The 20849-nt window shown below is 45.9% G+C and overlaps 1 protein-coding gene across 5 annotated transcripts in view; it reads left to right on the forward strand.

Annotated features, from left to right (window-relative positions):
- CATSPER3 (cation channel sperm associated 3) overlaps nucleotides 1–20849 on the forward strand; it is a 43464-nt gene that overhangs the window by 12673 nt on the left and 9942 nt on the right. For 2 of the 5 annotated variants that reach the window (XM_006262181.4, XM_059712870.1), the window contains exons 5-9: nucleotides 5498–5680; nucleotides 6069–6209; nucleotides 7628–7747; nucleotides 10201–10358; nucleotides 13667–13843. In XM_006262181.4, the coding sequence (XP_006262243.1) occupies nucleotides 5498–5680; nucleotides 6069–6209; nucleotides 7628–7747; nucleotides 10201–10358; nucleotides 13667–13769 (705 nt within the window). In that variant the 3' untranslated portion in view covers nucleotides 13770–13843. The other 3 variants (XR_009454808.1, XM_019478473.2, XM_019478474.2) reach the window with 2 other exon arrangements.

Raw genomic sequence — 20849 nt, forward strand, 5'->3', positions numbered from 1 at the left:
TTTTACCAAGCATATCCGATGAGGGGACGGCATAGGAAGAGCTCTCTGTTTTGTCATGCTCTAAACTTTACCCCTTTTAATTCCTGCTTCTGACCCATCTCTGAACATGGATAAGCACAGGGTATCATCTTGGGCTACTCACACTGTTCAACTGTGTTCAGCATCAGTTGAGTGGCCACCCTCACTGATTGGTACCTGTTGCCAAACCAGGATGTTTTCCCAGTGCAGGAACAACTCTGGTGCCTGGCCTGGTAGGGTGCAGTGCTGCGAATGTCTAAGAGCAAGGCCCAGAGCAGTACTGGAGGTCACTGTGATATGTAATGATACCCCAGTTCTCTTTGCTGGCATAGTCATGTTGGCAAAGCCCTCAGCATCTGCTGAGAGGACCTTTTGGTAGGGGTAGCTGCATCACCTCCCTGACTGATACAGGCTTTGGGGAATGGGTATATGCCTGGATTGCTGTGTGGTGAGCTGGACTGCAGCCATCTATGCTACATGCTCTATTATACCCACTCATCCTGCTGTAACTGAGGCCGCTTCGCCCAGAGGCATAGTGATCTCCTGCAGTGCCCTGGGTGCATCGCAACCGCTGGAGGTTGCCTGCCCCAGCTCTCGCCACACTGGTGGCAGCTGCTGGTGCAGCTCAGGAACAAACCTAGTGCTCCCCCCCCGCTGTCGCAGGGGGCACCCGAATGACCTCCCTGCAGGAGTCTTTGTTACAGCAGGTGCAGCCCAGCACAGACATAGGAGCCAGGCTGCTCTGTGCTAGGAGGCTATTGCAGGCAGGGATTGAGCAGACTGGACCAGATGGGAGTTTTGCTGCAGGAGGTGCAGCTCCTCACCCAGTAGCATATTATGGTGGTGTTTGGGGGCATGGAGGGCAAACAAGCACTGGGGCAGCCCCTTGGAAACCGGCACATCTGAACACCACTGCCCATGCACACCATGACAGTCATAGGACCACGTCTGGGTTGTCGCTTTGTGTACGGGCAAGGCCTCTGTGACATGCCCATTGCATGTCCTGGCTTGTGGTACCGCCGAATTATTGGGCAGAAGTTTCCAACTCCTGGACTGAGGCTGTTTCCAAAGAAAACAGCATGGGCCTGGCTGCCATTTGCATGCTGCCCACCGGAGAAGACATGCTCCTTTGATTCTCTGCCGAGGCAGCGGGGTGGAGCGATGAATCGGGATGGTCAGGGAAACTGTAGCGACGCCTGGCCGGACCACCCTTATGCGGTAGCCACCTGTCTAAAGAAGCCACCCAGCATGGCTCCATGAGAACTGAGCACGATTCTCCCCTCAATTTATTAGGAAACTGCCTATGTAAAGCAAGCAGGTTTTGTTAGTCCCTTGAGCGATCACAGGTTGCGTTGTATTTTTTGCAAATATAAGTCACCTCTTTAGGGGTGACGATTTGTGCCAGGCCACAGAGATAGCAGGGGTCTTTGCAGTGTGCAAGATGTGGCAAGAGGCCGTCTGTTGTGATCTCAGGGGTTGTCGAAAATAGTGAGGGCTTGAGAAATGTGGTTGAGTTTTGAGTTTTAAAAGGCCTCACAGCCTGAGCATTGTTTGCTTTCTGCTTCTCCTGTGTCCAGGGGAGATTTCCTTTGACTTCATTCATTTTACCACAGTGGTGTGGATGGAAAAAAAAAAAAATCTAGCTATAAAAAAAATAGGTCACACGTACTATTTTAGTCTGTGTGTGTTTTTCTCCCACACGCACCGTCTCTGATTTAGTTTTCTTCTGACAACCCTGGAGGTTTATTTTTTAAGCAGGGAACTAATGTGGGCAGTGAATGCTCAGCCTGGGTTTCTGCATGTAATTAATTGGTTGGGTAGCTTACCAGAAGTGGGATGTTTATAGGCACAAGGCTCTTATAATGTTCACTTCTGAGGCTTCGTTCCTCTAGTTGCGATCGTAAAGTTCACTTATCACCAGACTTTATATGTTAATTATTCAGTGTAGCCGGAAGCGGGGATACAATAGAGGTAGATACATTAATGAACAGTTTAGGGAAGTCAGGTCACATTATTTCGTCCATGCTCTATGATGCTAATAAAGTAGGGGCGCACAACAATATGGGCTGTCACTTATCTATGATAAAAGGATTTTTAAAACCACACTGAACCGATAGATTATCTTCCCCAAGGAGCTTGGACAATCCCACTAGCCACCTCTGCAGCTTCAGGAGGAGAAAATCTGACCGTGTCAAATGTTTATGGGACTTTGTGCCAAAAAGATTTAGGTGACTTCGGATAGGGTTAGTCTTGGATATTAGGATCCAGAGTTATATCGGATAGGCTGGAGATAGATGAGGGCTATATAGTCTCATGTTTCTGAGCATAGATTGACCAGTCCTATTCCAAAGCAGTCAGAAATGTCTTACATGAAGTGATTAGCCTGCAGTCATCTTTTGGGATTTTTCTTTCATCCTCCTCTGAAGCACTTGGTACCAGCCATAGTGGGGACAGAACATGAGTTTCAGTGGACAGTCGCTATGAGCCAGCTCTGCTGGTCTCGTGTGCGTAGCAAAAGCAACTCTTTGATAAAACTCACCTTTGGAAACCATGCTGCAAGCTGCCCAGCGGAGCTTCACTAAAGGTGCAGGGGTTTGTTTATACCTGGACATGTATTATAATTTATTAATTGAAGTCTCAATTAGCCCTTAACAGGTTAGCTGTATTTAACACTGAAAGCTCAAGCATGCAACACATTCTTGGCACACTTCCCTTTATTAATTAAAAAACTCTTTAAAACACTCTTGCCTTCCACCTTGGTGCAATAAATTTCCACCTTGAGGAAATAATTTCCTTGTTGTATTCCATACAGAGAAGTTCTGTTAGCTGGGATCCTAGCTTTAGTGTAGGCTCCATTCATCTTTATTTCAATTTGAAAATAAACGTTAAAAATGCCAGGTTGTTCTAAAAATCAACTTTTCTGCTTTTTTTTAAAATGTATTTGGGATTAATTTCGACATAGTTTACAGCCTATGAAGACCATAAGCCACAAAGCTCCTTCTTAATAGAAGCACATAGGACCTGCTCTAGCTTTCTGAAAGTGTACAGGAATGTCAAGATGTGCCGTGGAAACTCAAAATGATTTGATGCTACTATACAAAGGGCACTTGCTGGGCTGCAGTGACTCTGAGCACTTTATAGCTCTCCTGTTGCCTTCAGCTCTGGGTGGTTGTTTGCCTTTATGAGCATGTGCATGACCCACATTTGCTGAGGACCATTACATAACTTGGCAAAAATGTCACGTGGTTTTTGTATAAATGGCTTTTGTTCTCCATGTCCAGTCCTAGGCATGGTCTGCAGAATAAAAGGTGGTTGATAAGATTGCATAGTCCAAAGGTGAAGGTCACGGTGTGGTTGCTTTAAAAGCACTGTACCTGTCTCTGAAATGTCATTTATTTTTGTTATCATCAGCTCTATGAAGCTTTCATGCTTGTAGTGAAGGGCTCACAGCTTCTAGGTAGTGTCGCACCTGGATGTTATGCGATCAGATGCATTTAAGAGGGCGGATGCTTCACCCAGTAGAGAGCAATGAGTCACAGACATGCAAGGGAAGAAGCCCAGTGTTTGCATGGGCAGGGTCTGCGGAGCTGCCACAGTTGGAAATGTTAGGGTAAAATGGCGAGTGTGGACACTGCCCTATTGTGGGATGAGGAAGGTAGTAGAAACTCCAGCATCTGACCTTGATGGAGGCTTGCTGCCTGCAACTCAATCCAGATAAGGTGGAGATGAGGCTTAGTGGCTAATGGGAACACCTGGAGAAATTGGCCAAGGTTCCTGACGTGGGTGTGTTTCCTAGAGTAGACGAGAGTTTAGAAAGCAGGGAACTAGAGTATTCACGTGATTGCCGGGGGAATCTTTAATCCACCATAACAAGATCAACTTCTTGGCAAGCAGGAGAGATTGGAAAGTGTCTTATGTAAGCTCTGCACAAGCCTCTTAACCAGGAAGCGCCATCGGAAAAGATCAACTGGGTGGTTTCTGGAGCTTGAAGTTGAGATGCTGTTGACAGTTGGAGACCTTATCCAAAGGGGAAATGATACATGGATAGTCCCTGAACTGGTGTGCTGCATAAGAGACCCTCTGGCATTAGCGCACTTATTGTAATCAGGAGAAGGCAGCCAGCCCATTCTTTAGCCAGTCCCTGGAGTAATATAACATTGATGCAAAGGCTGTATGCAGTCTTCTATAATTTGGAGTTAATAGAAATGTTTGCAATTTGGCGGAGATCCATTACCAATGGTCCGACTTAAGCTCTATTCCCAAACCAGTACTCCCATCAAGTCCTAAGGGTGTCTTATGTACTGATGCTGTATTTCGGACTCTGGAAGGATTCATTTGGTCTCTGAGGTTGGCTTGAGTTCCTTCCTAGTGAACCCATGCTTTATGGTGCTTTTTCTCAGTATGCAATGCAGAGTTACCTTGGTGGAAAAGAAAGATAATGCCTCATCCCACATCCTGTCTCTTATTAAACAATATTGGATGTGTCTAGACAACCGTCCAACAGTGATGGGGGTAGAAATTTCTTCCTGACTCCAGCTCATGATTAGACCCTGCAATTGAAACACAAGGATTGATAGCTTGTGTAATTTGTATCCAGCTAATTTAATACAAAAGGTCATCTTCTGAAGCACTTTATCCTTTATGAGCAGAATCCCTTGCTCCATATCCTGCAGCTGTGAGCTCCCAAGGTAATTAAAATGGATGTGAATAATAATGACCTGTTTTAAAGGTGCTCCTTTTAAACGGATGGAGTGGACTTGGTGGTTTTACAAAGCCACAGCTCCTTAACTTCTCATCTTTCCAACTGTTCACAGATCTATCCTGTCTCACAGGATAAGTCCTCTTGATTAACAATGGCAATGTTAAGGCTGACAGTCAATGCATTTTGAGATGTACTGCCATCAGCTAGAAGACCAGCTTCAGCTTAGGAAGAAGAGTCATGTCATATTGATGCAATAGCATCCAGAGTCTTGAGATAATTGTGAATGTTGCTCTTCCCTCCTCTAGTTCCTCGCATCCCAGGGCCACTTTTAAACTTGGATAAATACAGATCTCGAATGCCTTGTTTTCATGCGTAGTGGGGAAAATGAAGCAGAGTCTGTTACGCAGTCCGTGTCGAGTGGGGAGCAGAACGGATAACCCTAGAGTTGTAGCCCTGTACTCTTATCACTAGACAAAGCTTCCCAACTGCTGATGGGGAGAGAGGACCGTCTTGTCAGCTGAGAGGAAGATCTGCACTTGCCATTATCTTGAGTGGCCCCGCACGATCTGGGCTTACCATCTTCCAGTTGGCAGAGCCAGGGCCGTCCCCGAGTGCAGCACTCGCAGCTGGTTCAGACGTGCTCAGCGGGAAGAGAGCCACCTGCTGAACCAGCCACCCCATTGCCTGCCGCGGCTTGAATTCCAGTGAGTATTTTCTTTTACTTGGGGCTGCTTGTCTCCAGTCTAAACTGCGCACACTTGTTTTTCTGTCTTGCAGAATTTGATGACAGCTCTAGGCCAGACTATGAAGACTGTGATCTATGTCCTTATTCTGCTGTTCCTGCTAATGTTTATCTTTGCCATTTTGGGCCACGGTTTGTATGGAGACCCTGACACTGGAGACAGAGGAAATTGGGGCAACCTTGCATCTGCACTTTTCACGCTCTTCAGTTTAGTCACGGTAATTTCTGCAGGGCTTCCTCTTCTCTGCCCACCGGTAACATCGTAGCCATTGCCCCTGATTTTGAGAGGGGGCAGTTAAAAAGCCAGTTAATTAAACTGTGATTATTCCCAGCATTAAAGACCATGCAAGCTGCTCTCTGGTTTTATTTAATTTTAGAGAGTTGAGAAAATTCAGTTTGATGGGGGTTTTTTTTTTTCCTGGCATTGAAAATTCAGAGGGGAAAAATCTCCTGAGCAATGGGCTCCTTAGCAGAGGATTTAAGCCGGGAACTGCAGGCAACTGAGGAAACTGTTCAGTTAAAAAAAAGAGAAAGGGATTTACTGCAGTCTCTGAGTAATACTGTGGTTTGGAACTCGCTGTTTGATCTGCTTAAATACATTTGCAGGTCGACGGCTGGACGGACTTGCAGAGCAGCTTGGAGGATCACGGTTTTACTGCCAGCCGAGCGTTCACCATAGTCTTCATCTTGCTGGGCTTCTTTGTGTTTTTCAATATGTTTATTGGTGTTGTCATTATCAATATCCAGGTAAGCTGGAGGTTTCTTACTTTCTTTAAAACAAACCTCTCACTGCAGGCCCTTTAACCTGAAAACTCGCCTTTAGTTGCTTGCCCAAAGTGACTTTATAGATATTGGATCCTTACTGTATTTTTGGGTGCATAAGAAGAACCCTCAAAAAGGAAAAAAAAAAAAAGGGTTGAGTTGTTGAGGGGAGGGGTGTCCCAGACCGTTAACATCAATTTGATTGTGTTTCTGTGCAGTGATTTCCAGTATTTTGGTATGCACCTTCATTATAGATCTCCTTTTTCAGGAGGAAGAAAACATGTTTTATACCCTGGAAAATATGATCGTTTACTAGAGACTGAAGCCCTTTGGCTGCTGAATGTAAATGGTTTATGTTCCTCACAGCCCTGCTAAGTTTCCTCAAAGCTGAAGGGAGCAAACCTAGAAGGGGAAAAGTGAGGAAGTTGTCCTGTCCATGTATGCAATACCCTTCACTTCTGGCCCTGATCTGTCACACGTGGGTAGATGGAGCCATCCAGAAGGTGTCTGCCTTCCCCCAGCTGTTACGACTCTCCTGTTCGGTACAATCAGCTGCCAGCCCCTGCCATTTTGAAGAGTAAAGCAGGTTTGCCTGAAGACTTATGTGTTACATTTTACAATGCGGCCCCTCAAGTGGGGTCTGCACTGCTATTTGGGATGTCCACAAGGGTCACCCTATTCTGAACCAGGCTTGGCCATCCATCCCATCCATGCTTTACCTTACGGCAGCTGAATGCCAGACACAGAGCAAAGTTTCATAGTTTCATAGTTTATAGTTGCTGTTCATCAAGCAGAGTCATTCCAAGGAATCAGTCTGCCTACTACTTGCCTCTATGAGAAGTAGAGACCAGAAGTGGGGGACAGGAAGGCCAAATGTTATGTGCTGGCTGACTCCCAGGTTTGTGACCTACAGCAAGCAGGTGAGTTGTGAACACTTGCTGCACATAGCGGGATGCTAGGAGGAAGGGCAGCCTTGGGCTGTGATACTAAAGAGAGCTTCTGGGGACAGGTAAGGGACTTTTTGTGTGGATGGTTGGCAGGTTTGGGTCATAGCTGGATGTAGCAGTGTAGACTGAATCTGGGCCAGCCCACAGCAAGGCTTTGAGCTGCTTCGGGACTATCTGTTACAGAGTCACTGCTGGAGACAGGATACTAAGCTAGACATCGTTGCTCCAGTGTGTTATTCCTACAGCCTCCCTGGTGGGACTGCTAGTAAGGGCCCCATCTCTGGGGTGAAAATCTTACTGGGCTCTGTCTGTCCAACTCATCACAAGTAACAGCTTTGTTGCTACCAGTATGGGCTGCATTTAAATGGACATAGAGGACAAAGTGTCTTGGACTAAACTCTTGAGTTGTGCCATTGTGTTCCTCTGCCCTTAAACCATTTGGCCTTCATTTTATAGGACTCGACTCAAAATTACAAGTGGGAGCGTAAAGCAGAAACGCAGGCTGCTCTTCAGGCCAAAAAACAGGCCATATTAAAGAGACAACAAGAAGAAGTGAGCAAGTTAATGCACCAGCAGGTAGATGCACAGAATCCCATTTCTAGAAGCTTGCCTGTTATCATGAGTATTTCGAACATATGTAAGGTGTAGTTTCCTTTGCAATCACTTGCATCATAGCATGCTATGTTTCTTTTAATTATACAGACTAATCTCAAGCTTTTTCCCCTTTTGAAGTCATCCAAGCTAAGGCTCCTTATCGTCATTGCTTATAGCAGAGGTCCCCAGGTTGCCTTGGAGACCTTCTAAAGTTGCCTGTGGCCATTGGAAATTAATACGTTAAAGTGGAAGTTGACAAGGAGTGTAACAGATGATGTCGCTGGCAGGGTGTTATTTACTCGGTATTGTTGTCTATTCTTGTTGGGGACCACTGCTTAATTAGAGCTATTCTTTCATTTTATATATAGGAATGATTCTAATTAATGATGTCTGCACGTGCATGTTTATGATGCATATTCCAGTTCGAATCTTCTATTTCAAACAACAGTTTAAAAGTGGACACATTCTGAATAATAACACTTTCCCTAAAAGATTTCTATTTCTCTTTTTTGGTTTTTGTAAAAAGTCTGCATCCCTGTATTCTTAAATGTAACTCAGCATTGTATTATGGAGGCATCTCAGTGCAGCACATATATTCTGCAGTAACCTATATGTCTTTGAATTTGCTGTTAACTTCCATGGGAAGTATTTCAAAATCTATTAAAGTAGTCAGGGGCACCTTCCAAAAAGGACTGACTTGAGATCTGCTTTCTTCCAGTTCCTTAAGCAGATTGCTGCCCTTTTCCAAATTGAATATTCAGTTATTGAGCAATATCTAACGATAATGTGATAGACTTGAATTCTATTTCACGGATTTAGAGTTTTTTTAACCTGACAAATTTTCATAATGGACTCCTATGAAGCTCATTTGAAATGTAGTGCAGTCAATACCACTTAAATATAAATGTTTCGTAGAATCATAGAAAATGAGGGTAGGAAGGGGTCTCAGGAGGTCACATCTAGTCCAACCCCCTGCTCAAAGCAGGACCAGCCCCAACTACATCATCCCAGCCAACGCTTTGTCTACCTGGGTCTTAACAACCTCCAAGGATGGAGCTTCCACCACCTCTCTGAGTGACCTGTTCCAGTGCTTTACTACCCTTGTCATGGGACTTTTTTTTCCCTAATACCTAACCTAAACCTCCTTTGCTGCAACTTGAAACTGTTGCTCCTTGTTCTGTCATCCGCCACCATGAGAACACTCTACCTCCATCCTGCTTATAACCACTTTGCAGTTAAGGCTGCTATTAAACCCCTCCGCAGACTAAATAAGCCCATTTCCCTCAGCCTCTCCTAATAAGTCATGTGCCCCAGCCCCTGAACCATTTTTGTTGCCTTGTACTGGACTCTCCCCAAGTTGTCCACATCCTTTCTGTAGTGGGAGACCCAAAACTGGACATAGTACTCCAGATGTGGCCGCACCAGTGCTGAATAGAGGGGAATAATCACTTCCCTCAATCTGCTAGCAACCCTCTTACTAAAGCAGCCCAGTATGCTGTTAGCTTTCTTCTCAACAAGGGCACACAGTTGGCTCATACTCAACTTATTGTCCACTGTAACCCTCAGGTCCTTTTCTGCAGAGCTGCTGCCCAGCCAGTCAGTCCCCAGCCTGTACCGGTGCATGGGATTCTTCTGTCCTAAGTGCAGGACTTTGCACTTGACCTTACTGAACCTCCTGAGTTTTCTTTTGGTCCAGTCCTCCAATTTGTCAAGGTCTCTTTGAAGACCTTGATCAACACTGTCTGAAGGTTTGGAATAATGTTCCTCCTTTCTCTTTCATCCCTTCCGCTTACTCTTTTATCAACTGTGATTTAAAAGTAATTAGGTCTGTGTGGCTCAGTTTGAAGCGCTCTTGCCTTTGAGCCAGGAATTTGTTGATTGAAGTACTGTTTTTGGTGCTGACTTACAATTTAGTGTCCACTGCCTTTACTAGTAGGGTTGATATCTATGCAATTATGGGCATTGTCTCTTAGGAAGAGCCCTGAAAGGAGTCCCTTTTGTGTCTGAATCTGGTGGTCGTTCAAATCCTAATTAAATATCCTATGATGTTTCTGAATGAAGTGCCACTTTACCATTCTAGCCAGCATTCTCTTTTACAGTTTATAAAGCAAAAGTTTCCAGGCCCTCCTCTAGTTTTGCCCTCTGTTAGTGCTCCCAGAACCATGCATTCCTCCAAACCATGCAAAATAACTTACAGTTGCCACAGCAATTGGCTGTGTGGGTGTGCAAAGATGGGTCTGCAAAACTGGAGACCAGGGAGGGAGGCTGTATGCGAGTTACTGCTGAGGCCTAATGAATGTTCCAGCTGTCTCCATAGTCCCTGCACAACCATCATCTTTTACAAAGCTCTTTGAGATAGCTAAAGAATGAAAGTTACTACTTAAAACCTATTCCACGCTAACAGTGTTTTCTCCTGGGATCTCTCTTTACACCAGAAAACCAGCGAGTATAAAGCTTTCAGTGAATTGGTGGACGACTTTAAAAAGACGTTACAGCATTCTGATACTGTGGTCTTAGAAGATTTTTGTGCCAGTATCGCATTTATTGATCTGTATTTGACATCCCTGGATCTTCAGGATGATACAATATATAGGTGGGTAGTCCAAGTGTGATAAACAGACATAGAGACTGCAATGGTAGAAATCTTCAAACTGTACCTTAGTGTGGTAGTTTTGTTTCTTTGATATAAAGGATGGACAGCCCTTGGGGGCACCTGCAACCCATCAGCTCTACCCTGCTGGTCTCAAAATATGGGCTGCAAGAATACAATTAAAGGCACTTGATCTCATGCAAGTTGGTTTATAGGCTAAAGCACAGAGAAGCTGTGATAGGTCAGCATTAATGTCCATTGATTTTGGAAGTTCCTGGTATGGAACTAATGCTAAGTGTCACATTTAATGAAAACAGTGACTCTTTCCTTACATTTGAAGGTTTCTTGTTCTCTGGGTTGAAAGGTCCCTAGATGAGAGTGCTTCTCCATCCCATGCAAACAGGCTCATTTTTTGAGTGGTAGACTATTACAAGAGAGAGCCGACTGAGGCCAGCACAGCGCTTGCTGTGCTGGGGGTTTGAGCTTGGGTCCAGACATGTAGCAACAAAGCAGCAGCACTATGTTCAGGTGTTGTGGCATTTGGTTCAGAGTGCAAGAAGTGGAATTCAGCACACTTACACTCCAAAACTATATGGGTTAAAGGGAGAATCTCTTTGAGCTGTGAGTAGCACAAAGGCTTGCATGCTCTTTCTAAGCCAGCCATCACACTGTGAAATGATCTGACAAGCACTGACATCCCACTCAGGAGAGAGCAATAGAGCCAAATACATGCACATGTTCTCCCCAAAGGGTTGACCATAAGGAGGAGTGTACTGCATGGAACTGCAGCCTCCCATGGTAGAAGCCTCTAGTTGTATTGAGGTCCAACACTACCCCTCCAGGCCTGGGAGAGCTATTGTAATATGGATTCTCCAAGGGATGGAGAGAGTGGAATATGGGAATATTCAGGACCTGGCATCTATTAGAGAGGAGAAAGAGAAACCATCGTTGAAGTAATGCTAAAACCTAGAGAAATCCACCAGAAAAGTGGGCTGCGGTGGCGCCTGGTTTGTCATCTTTTACTGCCGCAGGATCTTGATCTATTTAGCAATCAACTAACTTATCATTTTTATATCATAGTACATGTACAAAACCCAAATAGCAGATTGTTGAAACTTTTGAAGAATGGGCCAAACCTTCCTTGTATTGTGTAAATCATCCTAGTCCTTTGACAGCACACTGGGACAGCCTGACCACTCCAGGAGCCTGGGCATTGGTGTTGGGCTCCGGTGTTTCTTCTCCTTTCCCACTGAACTCTGAGGTTCCCTGCACATTTGGAAGTCTTCTCACTGAAACACAAATCTGATTGCCATTTGCTCAATGTTAGATCTTGTTCAAAATATACATTTCAGACCGAGTTTGGTGAAAGGATATTTTCATCCAGGATAGACAAGTGATTCTCAACTGGGGTGTCATGGGGTCCTCTTAAGAGTGCCAGGGGGTGCCACACAATATTAACACTGTAAGGTGTGCAAACACCTACATATATTTAAGAAGATAAACCCAGACATCTCAAATAGGAATCCATGGTGTTGCAGACATTGTGCTCTGGTGCTGCCTTTCTGAATTCTTTGCAGCAGAAGCATTGCTCTGTGATTTTTCTGTAGTCAAAAAATGACTGAAAGCTAAGGGATGGCACTTTCTGAGGAATACCTTGAGTCTCAAAAGGTTGAGAACCACTGGGATAGATCAACTAGCCTGTGAAATTCAACAGAAAATGCTATCTTACAGTTGGGTTGAGCCGTCTCATAGTAATACAGGATTTTACTCCAGCTATGTATTAGTTTATAGAAAGGGAATCTGATGGGGAGTTTGGGCTTCCAGGCTCCCAGCTTTGCAGCCGCCAAAGCTCACAGCTTCCTGGGTCTCTGGCTCTGGGATGCTAAGCAGCTGGATTGCTTTGGACCCAGGACAGCCAGGCTATCTGGCAAACTGTCCCAGAACCAGGCTCCCCATATCGCTGGATGAAGAATAGTTATTCCATTGCACGAATATGGGAAATTTCCGAAGTGTTGTTGCCAAACTGGAATGAAATCAAATCTTCCTGAAATGGACTTTCCATTCTCTACCTGGCTGTAGCACTTATCCTCACGCCAGCCCTGTGAGGTAAGGAAATGCTATTATCCCCATTTCACAGATAGGGGAGGGAGTGACTTGGTTTAGCTGAGTGGCTAAATGACTTGTGAGGCCACATCAGGTGTTTGAAGTAGGGAAGGGCATTGCACCCAGCTCTCCCCAGTCCAAGACCAGGGCCCAATTGCTGGGGCATCCCTCATCCCCAGTAACATATAACAACTTCTGCTTAAATGGATATTTCCCAGTTGTTCTCTAAATCTGGGCTCCATTTGGAGTCTATAGGCCTTCTTGGATTTATACTCTTGAGAAAAAAATTATGAGTGGTTCTATTTCTTTCAGCCCCAAATCAGGCAAAGCTGCCAAGCTTCAGGTGAATGCCACTTTGAGGTGTTTGGGGTTTTTTGGGGGACAAATCTGGAACTCAGCAGCATGAGAAATGGCCACAGTGGCCTGGAGCAGTGGCTCAACCCAAGCAGCATCCCTGATGATGGCCATTTACAACCCTGTCCAAGGGGAACGTGACCCTTCCTGATGTCAAAGCAAACCCCGCTCCCACAAATCCCAAGGGAACTGAGCCTGCTGAGTTTTGCATAAGTCTGCTTAACCGTAATGCAGAGCTGGTATCTGATCCAGGCTTGGTCTTTGCTCTGTTTAAAGGACTCTGGATCAGGAATCCTGCAATGTTTTCACCCGGTCTGTGAGAGTGACGCCCAAAAGGGTTTATGCTCTTTCTAAGTACCCAACAACTCAGATTCGACGTACCACCGGAGGAGCCCTGCAGAAGCGGGGGGATCCGGTGACCGTTGTCCTACTAGTATTGTTTTGAAAACTGGTTTGTGGGCAGTTCCCCAAAGGACCTGGTCTGGTTTCATTAGTCCTGTCCTATTATTCGTCTTCCCGGGCACCGGTACGTCATGTGCTAAGAACGTTGCTGGGTGAATGGATCTGTTCCAGCACTGTGGCTTGTACGTGGAACAGCGCGTTGAGCCGGTCCATTGAGCCTTGTCATTTTTGTTTTTTAGGGAAAAATACTACAAATGACTTAAAGCAAAATCTGCACAGAAGGGGGACCCAGTCTCATACAAAATAGCTGACGTTCATCACTCTTTGTCTTGTTAAATGAGCAGTGAGATTGCTTGGGGAGGCTGGAGCTCTGCATACACGTCTTTCATCGTTTTGGGCATACCTGGGTGGTAGCGGGGTATTTACGCTATGCTGTCTCCTTCCCGTTGTAGGCTGCAAGGACTCTATTACGAACTCGTTAACACGTTGAACACGATGTTGGTAGACATGAAAGAAACATCTGAGGCCCCTCCTGAGAACCAGAAGGAAAGCTGACTGGGGTAGTGCAGCAAATGTGACTTGTCACTATTGGAAAAAAAAAAGCATTGATTAAAATAACTCAGAACAAATTCACTTTCAGTCTGATAACTTCATAGTTTCTATCAGCGGGCAAGCTAATGGATTGGGGAAACTGGGTTTTTCTGTTTTCTGTTTCTTTTGAGGTCTCCCACCTTTGTGATGCTGGCAATGGTGGGGACTTCGGCATCCATCTGGCATTTCAGCCACTGGGTTGCACAGGCAGAGGATTAAGCAAATCACATGGAAGCAGTTAATCAACATCAGCTAATTTCTAATCATTGTAGGGCTGCTCAGTCAGTCTGAGCGAGCTAGGAACGGGCTTAAGAGTTTCTAACTTGTACTGTTTGTGCCCCAACTGCTGCACACAGTTCCACTGCAAAGGATTGTGATCCTGGAGCTAGTTATATCGCCCTCCCTTGTACTGCCCACAGCCCAGGGCCTTGAGTCCATAGTTAGGTTTATACACTTACCAATTTTTTGGGCACTGCACACATGATTAGCTGAACAGCTTCAGGGACACCAAATATCTTTGTGCAAAAATTCAGAGCATTAATCAGTGACATAAGCCATTGGTTTCAGAGGGGCCACAACCTCGTTGCAGGGGATATTGGCTAATGTCGATTTTATTCCACTTACGTTGTATTCCCCAGCAGAGATCTGAATGGAGGTGAATACCTTTGACTAGGAAATTTAATATGGCTGATCTGCTAAATGCACCTTTGTGGGGCACTGTACCTTCCTATGTCTCTGCTCCTTGTTCTCTAATTTCAGGGAATAGGCAGGATATGATCTCTAGAGTGTAGAAGCGGCATCAGATATGATGCCAACATCGTATTTGCTGTTGGCCAAACTGCTTGAGAAGCAGCAAAAAAACACACCCAGCACTGGTGACTGGAAAATTCTTCAGCTGTTGAAGTATTTGGAGACAGTTTTGTGGATTGACTCTCCCCAAAAAGATCTAATGTTTGGTGCTGAGTTTTGTGAATCATGTATAATTTTTATATTATAGCTGTGAAGCACTTTATGATTATATGTAGTCAATAGGTGTATAACGTTACTTGAAGAACCACTTGAAAAATGTCCTTAGTAATACCGAGCGGCTATTCTGGATTGCTCCATGGCTTTCAGTAGTAAAATAAATTAGAACCAGACGCGTACAGTATCTAATTCTAGGCTTTAGGGCTGTGTGAAAAACTGTTCCCATAAAGAAAAATTACTGACACTTTCTCACAGAGATGGAAGAATGATTTTTTTTTTTAATAACGATCTCTCCCTGGCTGGACGGTTCGCCTTTGCTTCTTCAGTGCAGTATAACCAGACCGATCCTTCTCACTGCTCTTCACAAAAATCCCTGGTGTCCCAGTCTAGATGCTGGCCTGCTTAACCTGAGCTAGCATAGTAATCGCTGTATTCCTGCAGACTGCATAGGTGATTTGTACTGTATCTATTGGCCTTGTGGTGTCAGGCATCCTTGTAACATTGAAAATGCTCTTGCAATTGCCTCAGAATATTATTTAGACAAGATTTGATAAAGTGGCAGAGATGCTGTAGCTCAGATCCAGCCTCACTGCTCTGTTTTTTATTCTGGATTAGATCTTCAAAATCATTCAACTTTAAAGGCCCGGGTATGGCCCAGTACTGCTAACAGAAGCTCCTCATAAAAGGAGTAGAAAAAAACCGATGACACAAGTTACTACTAAATTTGTATTTCATGTTCTCATTTGTAATAATTTCATATTTTATGAGGGATGCTTCCTAAAACTTGTACAACATGCTGGAAACATATGTGGCTCTAGTGCGCATTAGGTGACCATTTTGATAGAAAGACTAGATCAAAACCTGCTTTTCTCTGGCTGTTATATATAGGGGCTACATTTCAGTAAGGTAGCCGAGCAAATGGAGGAAGACTGTTATCAAACGTGCTTTCAGCATGCTCCTGCTGTTCACACTTCCATAAATATGGTCATTTTCTCAGCCAGCCTGCAGATGGATATCTTGGTGTCTGGAACATAATTATTTAAGTTCCTTGTAATTAAAAGCTGAATTTCCATTGTTGTGCTGCTCACCCTGGATATACCATTAAGTGAGATGAAAAATGTCAATGGTTGAGATTTTATTCAAAGCGCTCATCTCCTCTTTGTTTTCAGTTTGAAGGTAGAGTCAGACTTTGTATGGTCCCTAGGAGGTTTTTTTAAGACTATTAATAATCACCTGGAGCTAAAGGAGGTTTGTCCGTCTTGAATTAATCTGCATCCCTAGATAAAAGATACAAGGTGCACATGCCAGTGAAACAGGGGCATCTGGGTACAGAAAGACCTGATCCAGCCACCTTGATATTAGGAGAAGACTCTCAGAGATTTTAACAGGCTTTGGATTGGTCCTGGTTGTGATGCATCACATTGCCTGTAACCCTGGTTTTCTTTACTGCCACGGTGACCGCACAGACTGTGATAAGTGAAAACCCGCCATGCTTATCGGACAGTCTTGCAGCCTGCTTGTCTGTAGATCCACAGAGCCTGGCACGCGTTGGTGGGCTGGGTGCAAGAGAGATCTCTGCTGTCACGTGCAGGTAAAATGATAGCGACTCACTCCAAGGGCAGCATCGACCTGCAGGTGAGCGTCTTGCTGGGGAGTTTCTGTGTTCAGGCGGTTTCATCTGAATGGTGGTAAACTTTGCACCATGGGGAGATGCCAGATGTCTGAAGGCACACATTGTATTGCTCATATCACAAAGAAGGCAGCATTGAAAGGTTTCCATCTAATCACCTTAAGGTCTTAATACCAGTAACGTCTGACTTTGAAATGCAGGCAATCACGTACTACAGGAAGGAAGAATGGTCCAGTGATTCGGCACCAGTTTGGGCTTAGGGGAACTTCGCTCTGCCATATGCTTCCTGGATGACCTTAGGGGGACTCTCTAAGTCTCACTTCCACCTCTGTGATGGGAGAGGATGCTTCACAGGGGTGTTATGCATTAAAGCCTGTGAGGTGTTCAGACATTGTAAAGTACTAGGGGATCATATAAGTACCCAAGTGCCCAAGATGCACACCATAAAGCATGTAAAACCTATAAAACATGCTGCCAGCTCCAGCTGTGATTTGGTACCTCATGAAAGCAGACACCATAGATGGGAGCTATTTGTTGGCAAATACTTTGCATTTATCACTGATCAGCTGTGCTCCACTGTCAGTGCAGCAAGACAAGTATTGGCCTTGGCAGCCAGCTGGCCATCTGTTGAAGGGAGGCTGGCCTGCTGCTCCATCAGCCATGCTCGTACAAGCCTGAGCCTCTCTCTTCTTGTGTTGGAGTATGCTGCATGGATATGCGTCCGCACGCCACAGGGAGGGGAAACACAGATAAGCTCTTGGGATAAAGTGTTTTATGTCAGCAGGCCTGTGATCAAAGCCTCGGGTGTTGGGGTGCCCCCAGAGATGCACCGTAGCTTTTTGTGAGCTTATCAGTCCCCCACTCTGCTGAATGGGTATGTCCGGTTATTAATGTGCCCAGAAATCATGATTTACCACAGGCAGTTCAGTAAAGTCACAGAAAAACAGGAGGGTTCATTACAAGGGAGAACAAATGGTATGAAAAAGAAAAAGGGATCATGCGCTTTGAAAACAAAGTTGACCAAATCCGTACCCTAGTTCAGCCTCCCGCCCATCCCCCGTACAAATTCCCACGGCAATCTCCTGCGATCAAGCTCCCCGGGCACAGCCTGCTCCCTCCACCGGGGACGTTGCCTCATAGGGAGCCTCCTCTCTCGCCAGCCCCTGATGGCCGCTGTCTCCAGACCTTCACACCGCTTCCCCGCACTGACCGACAGGGAAGCCAGAGGCACTTCTGGAGTGTTTCTACCCGTGCATCTGTGCCAAGGCCTCAGCCCGGTCTTGAGGGAGGGAGGTGTTTTTGCACTCTGCAAGGGTGTGCCAGGTAAGGATGAGACCCACTGGTCTAGACTTCACCCTGGCTGTATGTCTTTGGTGGACCTGGCCGTGGGCTTCTTTTGGCATCTCCCTGTCTGACAAACACTTCAGACAACTTCATTCCATGTACAGTTTTGCATGGGCACAGATAGGGTCAGGATCTGGGCTCTAAGGTCCCTGTTTTTCAGCCTCTGGATGTCTTGGAGCCATCTAGGTCATCTAAAAGGAGACCAGTCCAAGTTTTCATCCAGACTTTGATCCACACCTCCAGAGAGGTCCCAGTAACACATTTCCTCCTCCGGCATTTTTCATTCTTGTTCCTTCTACTTATGTCTGGGACTGTGAAGGACCCTGGGAAAAGCTGTTACCAGAGTAGGCCAAATCCAGGCACTCGCTCTGGCTGCTTTGGGTGGCTTTGGGGATGAAAAGTGGTTAGGGAACCTTTAGGGGGAACCCTGGGATGGCATCAAGACTGAGGAGCGGCTCTCTTGTCCGCTTAAGTGCCAGCAGTGAGTGCAGGGGGTACGGCGTGGGAGGAAGGGCATCTGGTGGTATGTCTAGACCCTGCTAACATCCGGCTGCTGGCATGGCTCTCGGAGACAACCAGCAGATGCTGCAAAGCAAAACCACTGTCGTCTCTCCGACTCCCGGAGCTGTGCCATGAGCTTCCTCTAGCCCCAGCCAGGGCTGCTGCTTCTGAATCATTCTCCTTTAGGCAGCAGGAGGAAAAGGCCAAACTTTGAATACACTGCTCTAGGAAGGTCAGACTGGAGAGGGAGGAGACCGGCTCTGAAGAGTAGCTGGATTGTGCCCAGTTTCTCCATTTTGTGCTGTTTGGAATCATTTTTTTCACTGTGCAGCTGCTCGGAGGCCCCAGCTGTTACCATACGATCAGTCCCGTGATGAGCGAGGAGAACGCGGTGCCTTGTCAGCCTCACCACCAGGCGCGCAGCTCCTTCCACACGTCATCGGGTCACTCCACAACGTGCAGGTATTAAAAAGTCATCTCCAATGCACACCCCACTGAACCACTTGGTAGGCATGGAGCAGAGCAGCAACCCATGCTGCAGGGCTGCTGGGCCAGATACTGCAAACCTAGTCACGTGAGGAAGGGTGGCAGGACTGGGCCCAAGGACATAAGAGGAAAAGGCAAGGACTGTATGGGGGGGATGGCAAAATTGCATCCCCACTACTCTTTCATTGTATTATTATTCTGGAAGGTGTTAACAGCTGCCTTGAAGTATGTCTTTGATCTGCAGACCGATTGCAGCTGTGGGTAAAGGCAGTGTGTGTGTTCAGCACTCTTCATTCAGGCCTGGTGCAAAATGCAATCAAATGACCTTCTGCATAGTGATAGCTGGAAAAATAGAAGCCATCACCCAATGCACGTGCCTCATGAGAAGGCCTGAGCAGAAGCTAAGCCAAGGGGGCTTTGTGCCCACCCCTGGCTTTGTGCAGGCCACATTTTGCCCACCCCTGACTTAAGAGTATGGGATCAGATCTGCAAAGGATGGCTTTGGCCTTGTGAAACCCTTCCCTGACTAGCAAAGTGTTGCCTAGGTTTCAGCAATTCTTGTTTTTCTTTATTAGAACGGGACCCCAAACAAAGTCCTGACCCTGGTGTTCAGATCTGGGATCCAAAACGTGGGCCCATTTCTCACCCTAGCACCCAGCAAGACTTTTTCAGCCAGTTTTGACCTGATGAAACTCGGTCAGTGATAGAAAAATAGGATGTGCTCAGCAGAGCGGTCTGCAGATGTTTATCAAATGTCAGTGTATGAAACCCCATTTGGATTGGGGTAAATCCAAACTAGCTTGAGACAAGTCAGTGGGGGCATGCCGTTGTAAAACCAGGCAGAAGAAGAGGACAACGAGACCCCTTTTCTGTCAGCTTACGCTTATGAATTTTACTCGGCAGCGAAACCATACCTAGCATTCATATAGCGCTTTGCAACTTCAAAGCCCAGGATGGACATGGGTGGTTCCAGGTTTGTTCTATGAAATAAGTGAGCTAGATCCATTGTAAAGACAGGCATGGACGTGGGCCTTGCTTGAGGTTACACCGCAGGTCAGGGGCAGAGCAAGTGTAAGGACAGGAGTCCTTGTTTTGATTTGCTCTACTGTGCTGCCTGGCTAAATATAAAGCCCTTCTGATAAATGTGAAAATCAGCTGTGCATCTATAAACCCAGTTACATTAAACCCAATTTAAGTGAAAGCTGTTTATGTCTCAGACTCAAACTGAAGGTCAAAGCAGAACTTCACTAACCTAATACCGTGCGCGTTCCAAGCCTCTGAAGCCACAGTTGTGACCATCTAGAGAGTGAAGTAGAAAGTGCTCACTTCAGATATGGCCCTTCTCCAGACAGTCATTGCAGACTCTCGCTCTCTTTGTAGCTCAGCCGTTTAGAAAAACATTGCAGAATTTAAACAGTACGAGGAAAAATCATTTTAATTCACTGCTGTTTACATAGCAATGGGAGCATGTAAGGTTTTGCATGACTATTATGAAGACTTTGAGCTGGCATGTTACAATTATGGCCTCGTCCTGAGAACATAAAACTAATTCTGGAGCACCCAGGGCTGGTGAACCAAATGTCGGCCTCAACTCTCTATTTTTAGGGAGCGATGATCTAATGGGGAGGGTCAAGTCCGTTGCTCTCTGTGTTATACACTGTGGGCATATAGCAGCATCATTCATCAGCATGTTGCTTGCCCATTGCTGCTGAAGCTTTCACAACTGCCTGGTGGTTTCAGATGCCTCTGGTTCAGGGTGCCCAACCTGCGAGGTTGCAGTGGCGCCTGAGTTGCAGTAAGTGCTGAGCACCTACTCTGTGGCAATCGGTTCCTTGTGAGGTATGTCTGGACGAGAGCCCAATATCACCCGCCCGTGTTGCAGATCTTGGCCAACATGTTTAGAGGGCCTGCTGATCCTGTGGTTTATGCTCATGTAAATCAGACCTTGCCCCACTGAAGTGAAGGTGATAGCAGCACATGTTAGAAGAGGATCAGGCTTTGGGTAATAAGCACGTAGCCTATGCAAATGTCTGGCTTACTTTTTAACTAGGGGAGGAAATGAGGACGAGCGCTTCCAAGCAGCACGTTCAGCAGGTATTAACGTGCCGTGCGGTGTC

This window comes from Alligator mississippiensis, chromosome 9 (genome assembly GCF_030867095.1).
Source record: "Alligator mississippiensis isolate rAllMis1 chromosome 9, rAllMis1, whole genome shotgun sequence".
Classification (NCBI taxonomy): domain Eukaryota; kingdom Metazoa; phylum Chordata; order Crocodylia; family Alligatoridae; genus Alligator; species Alligator mississippiensis.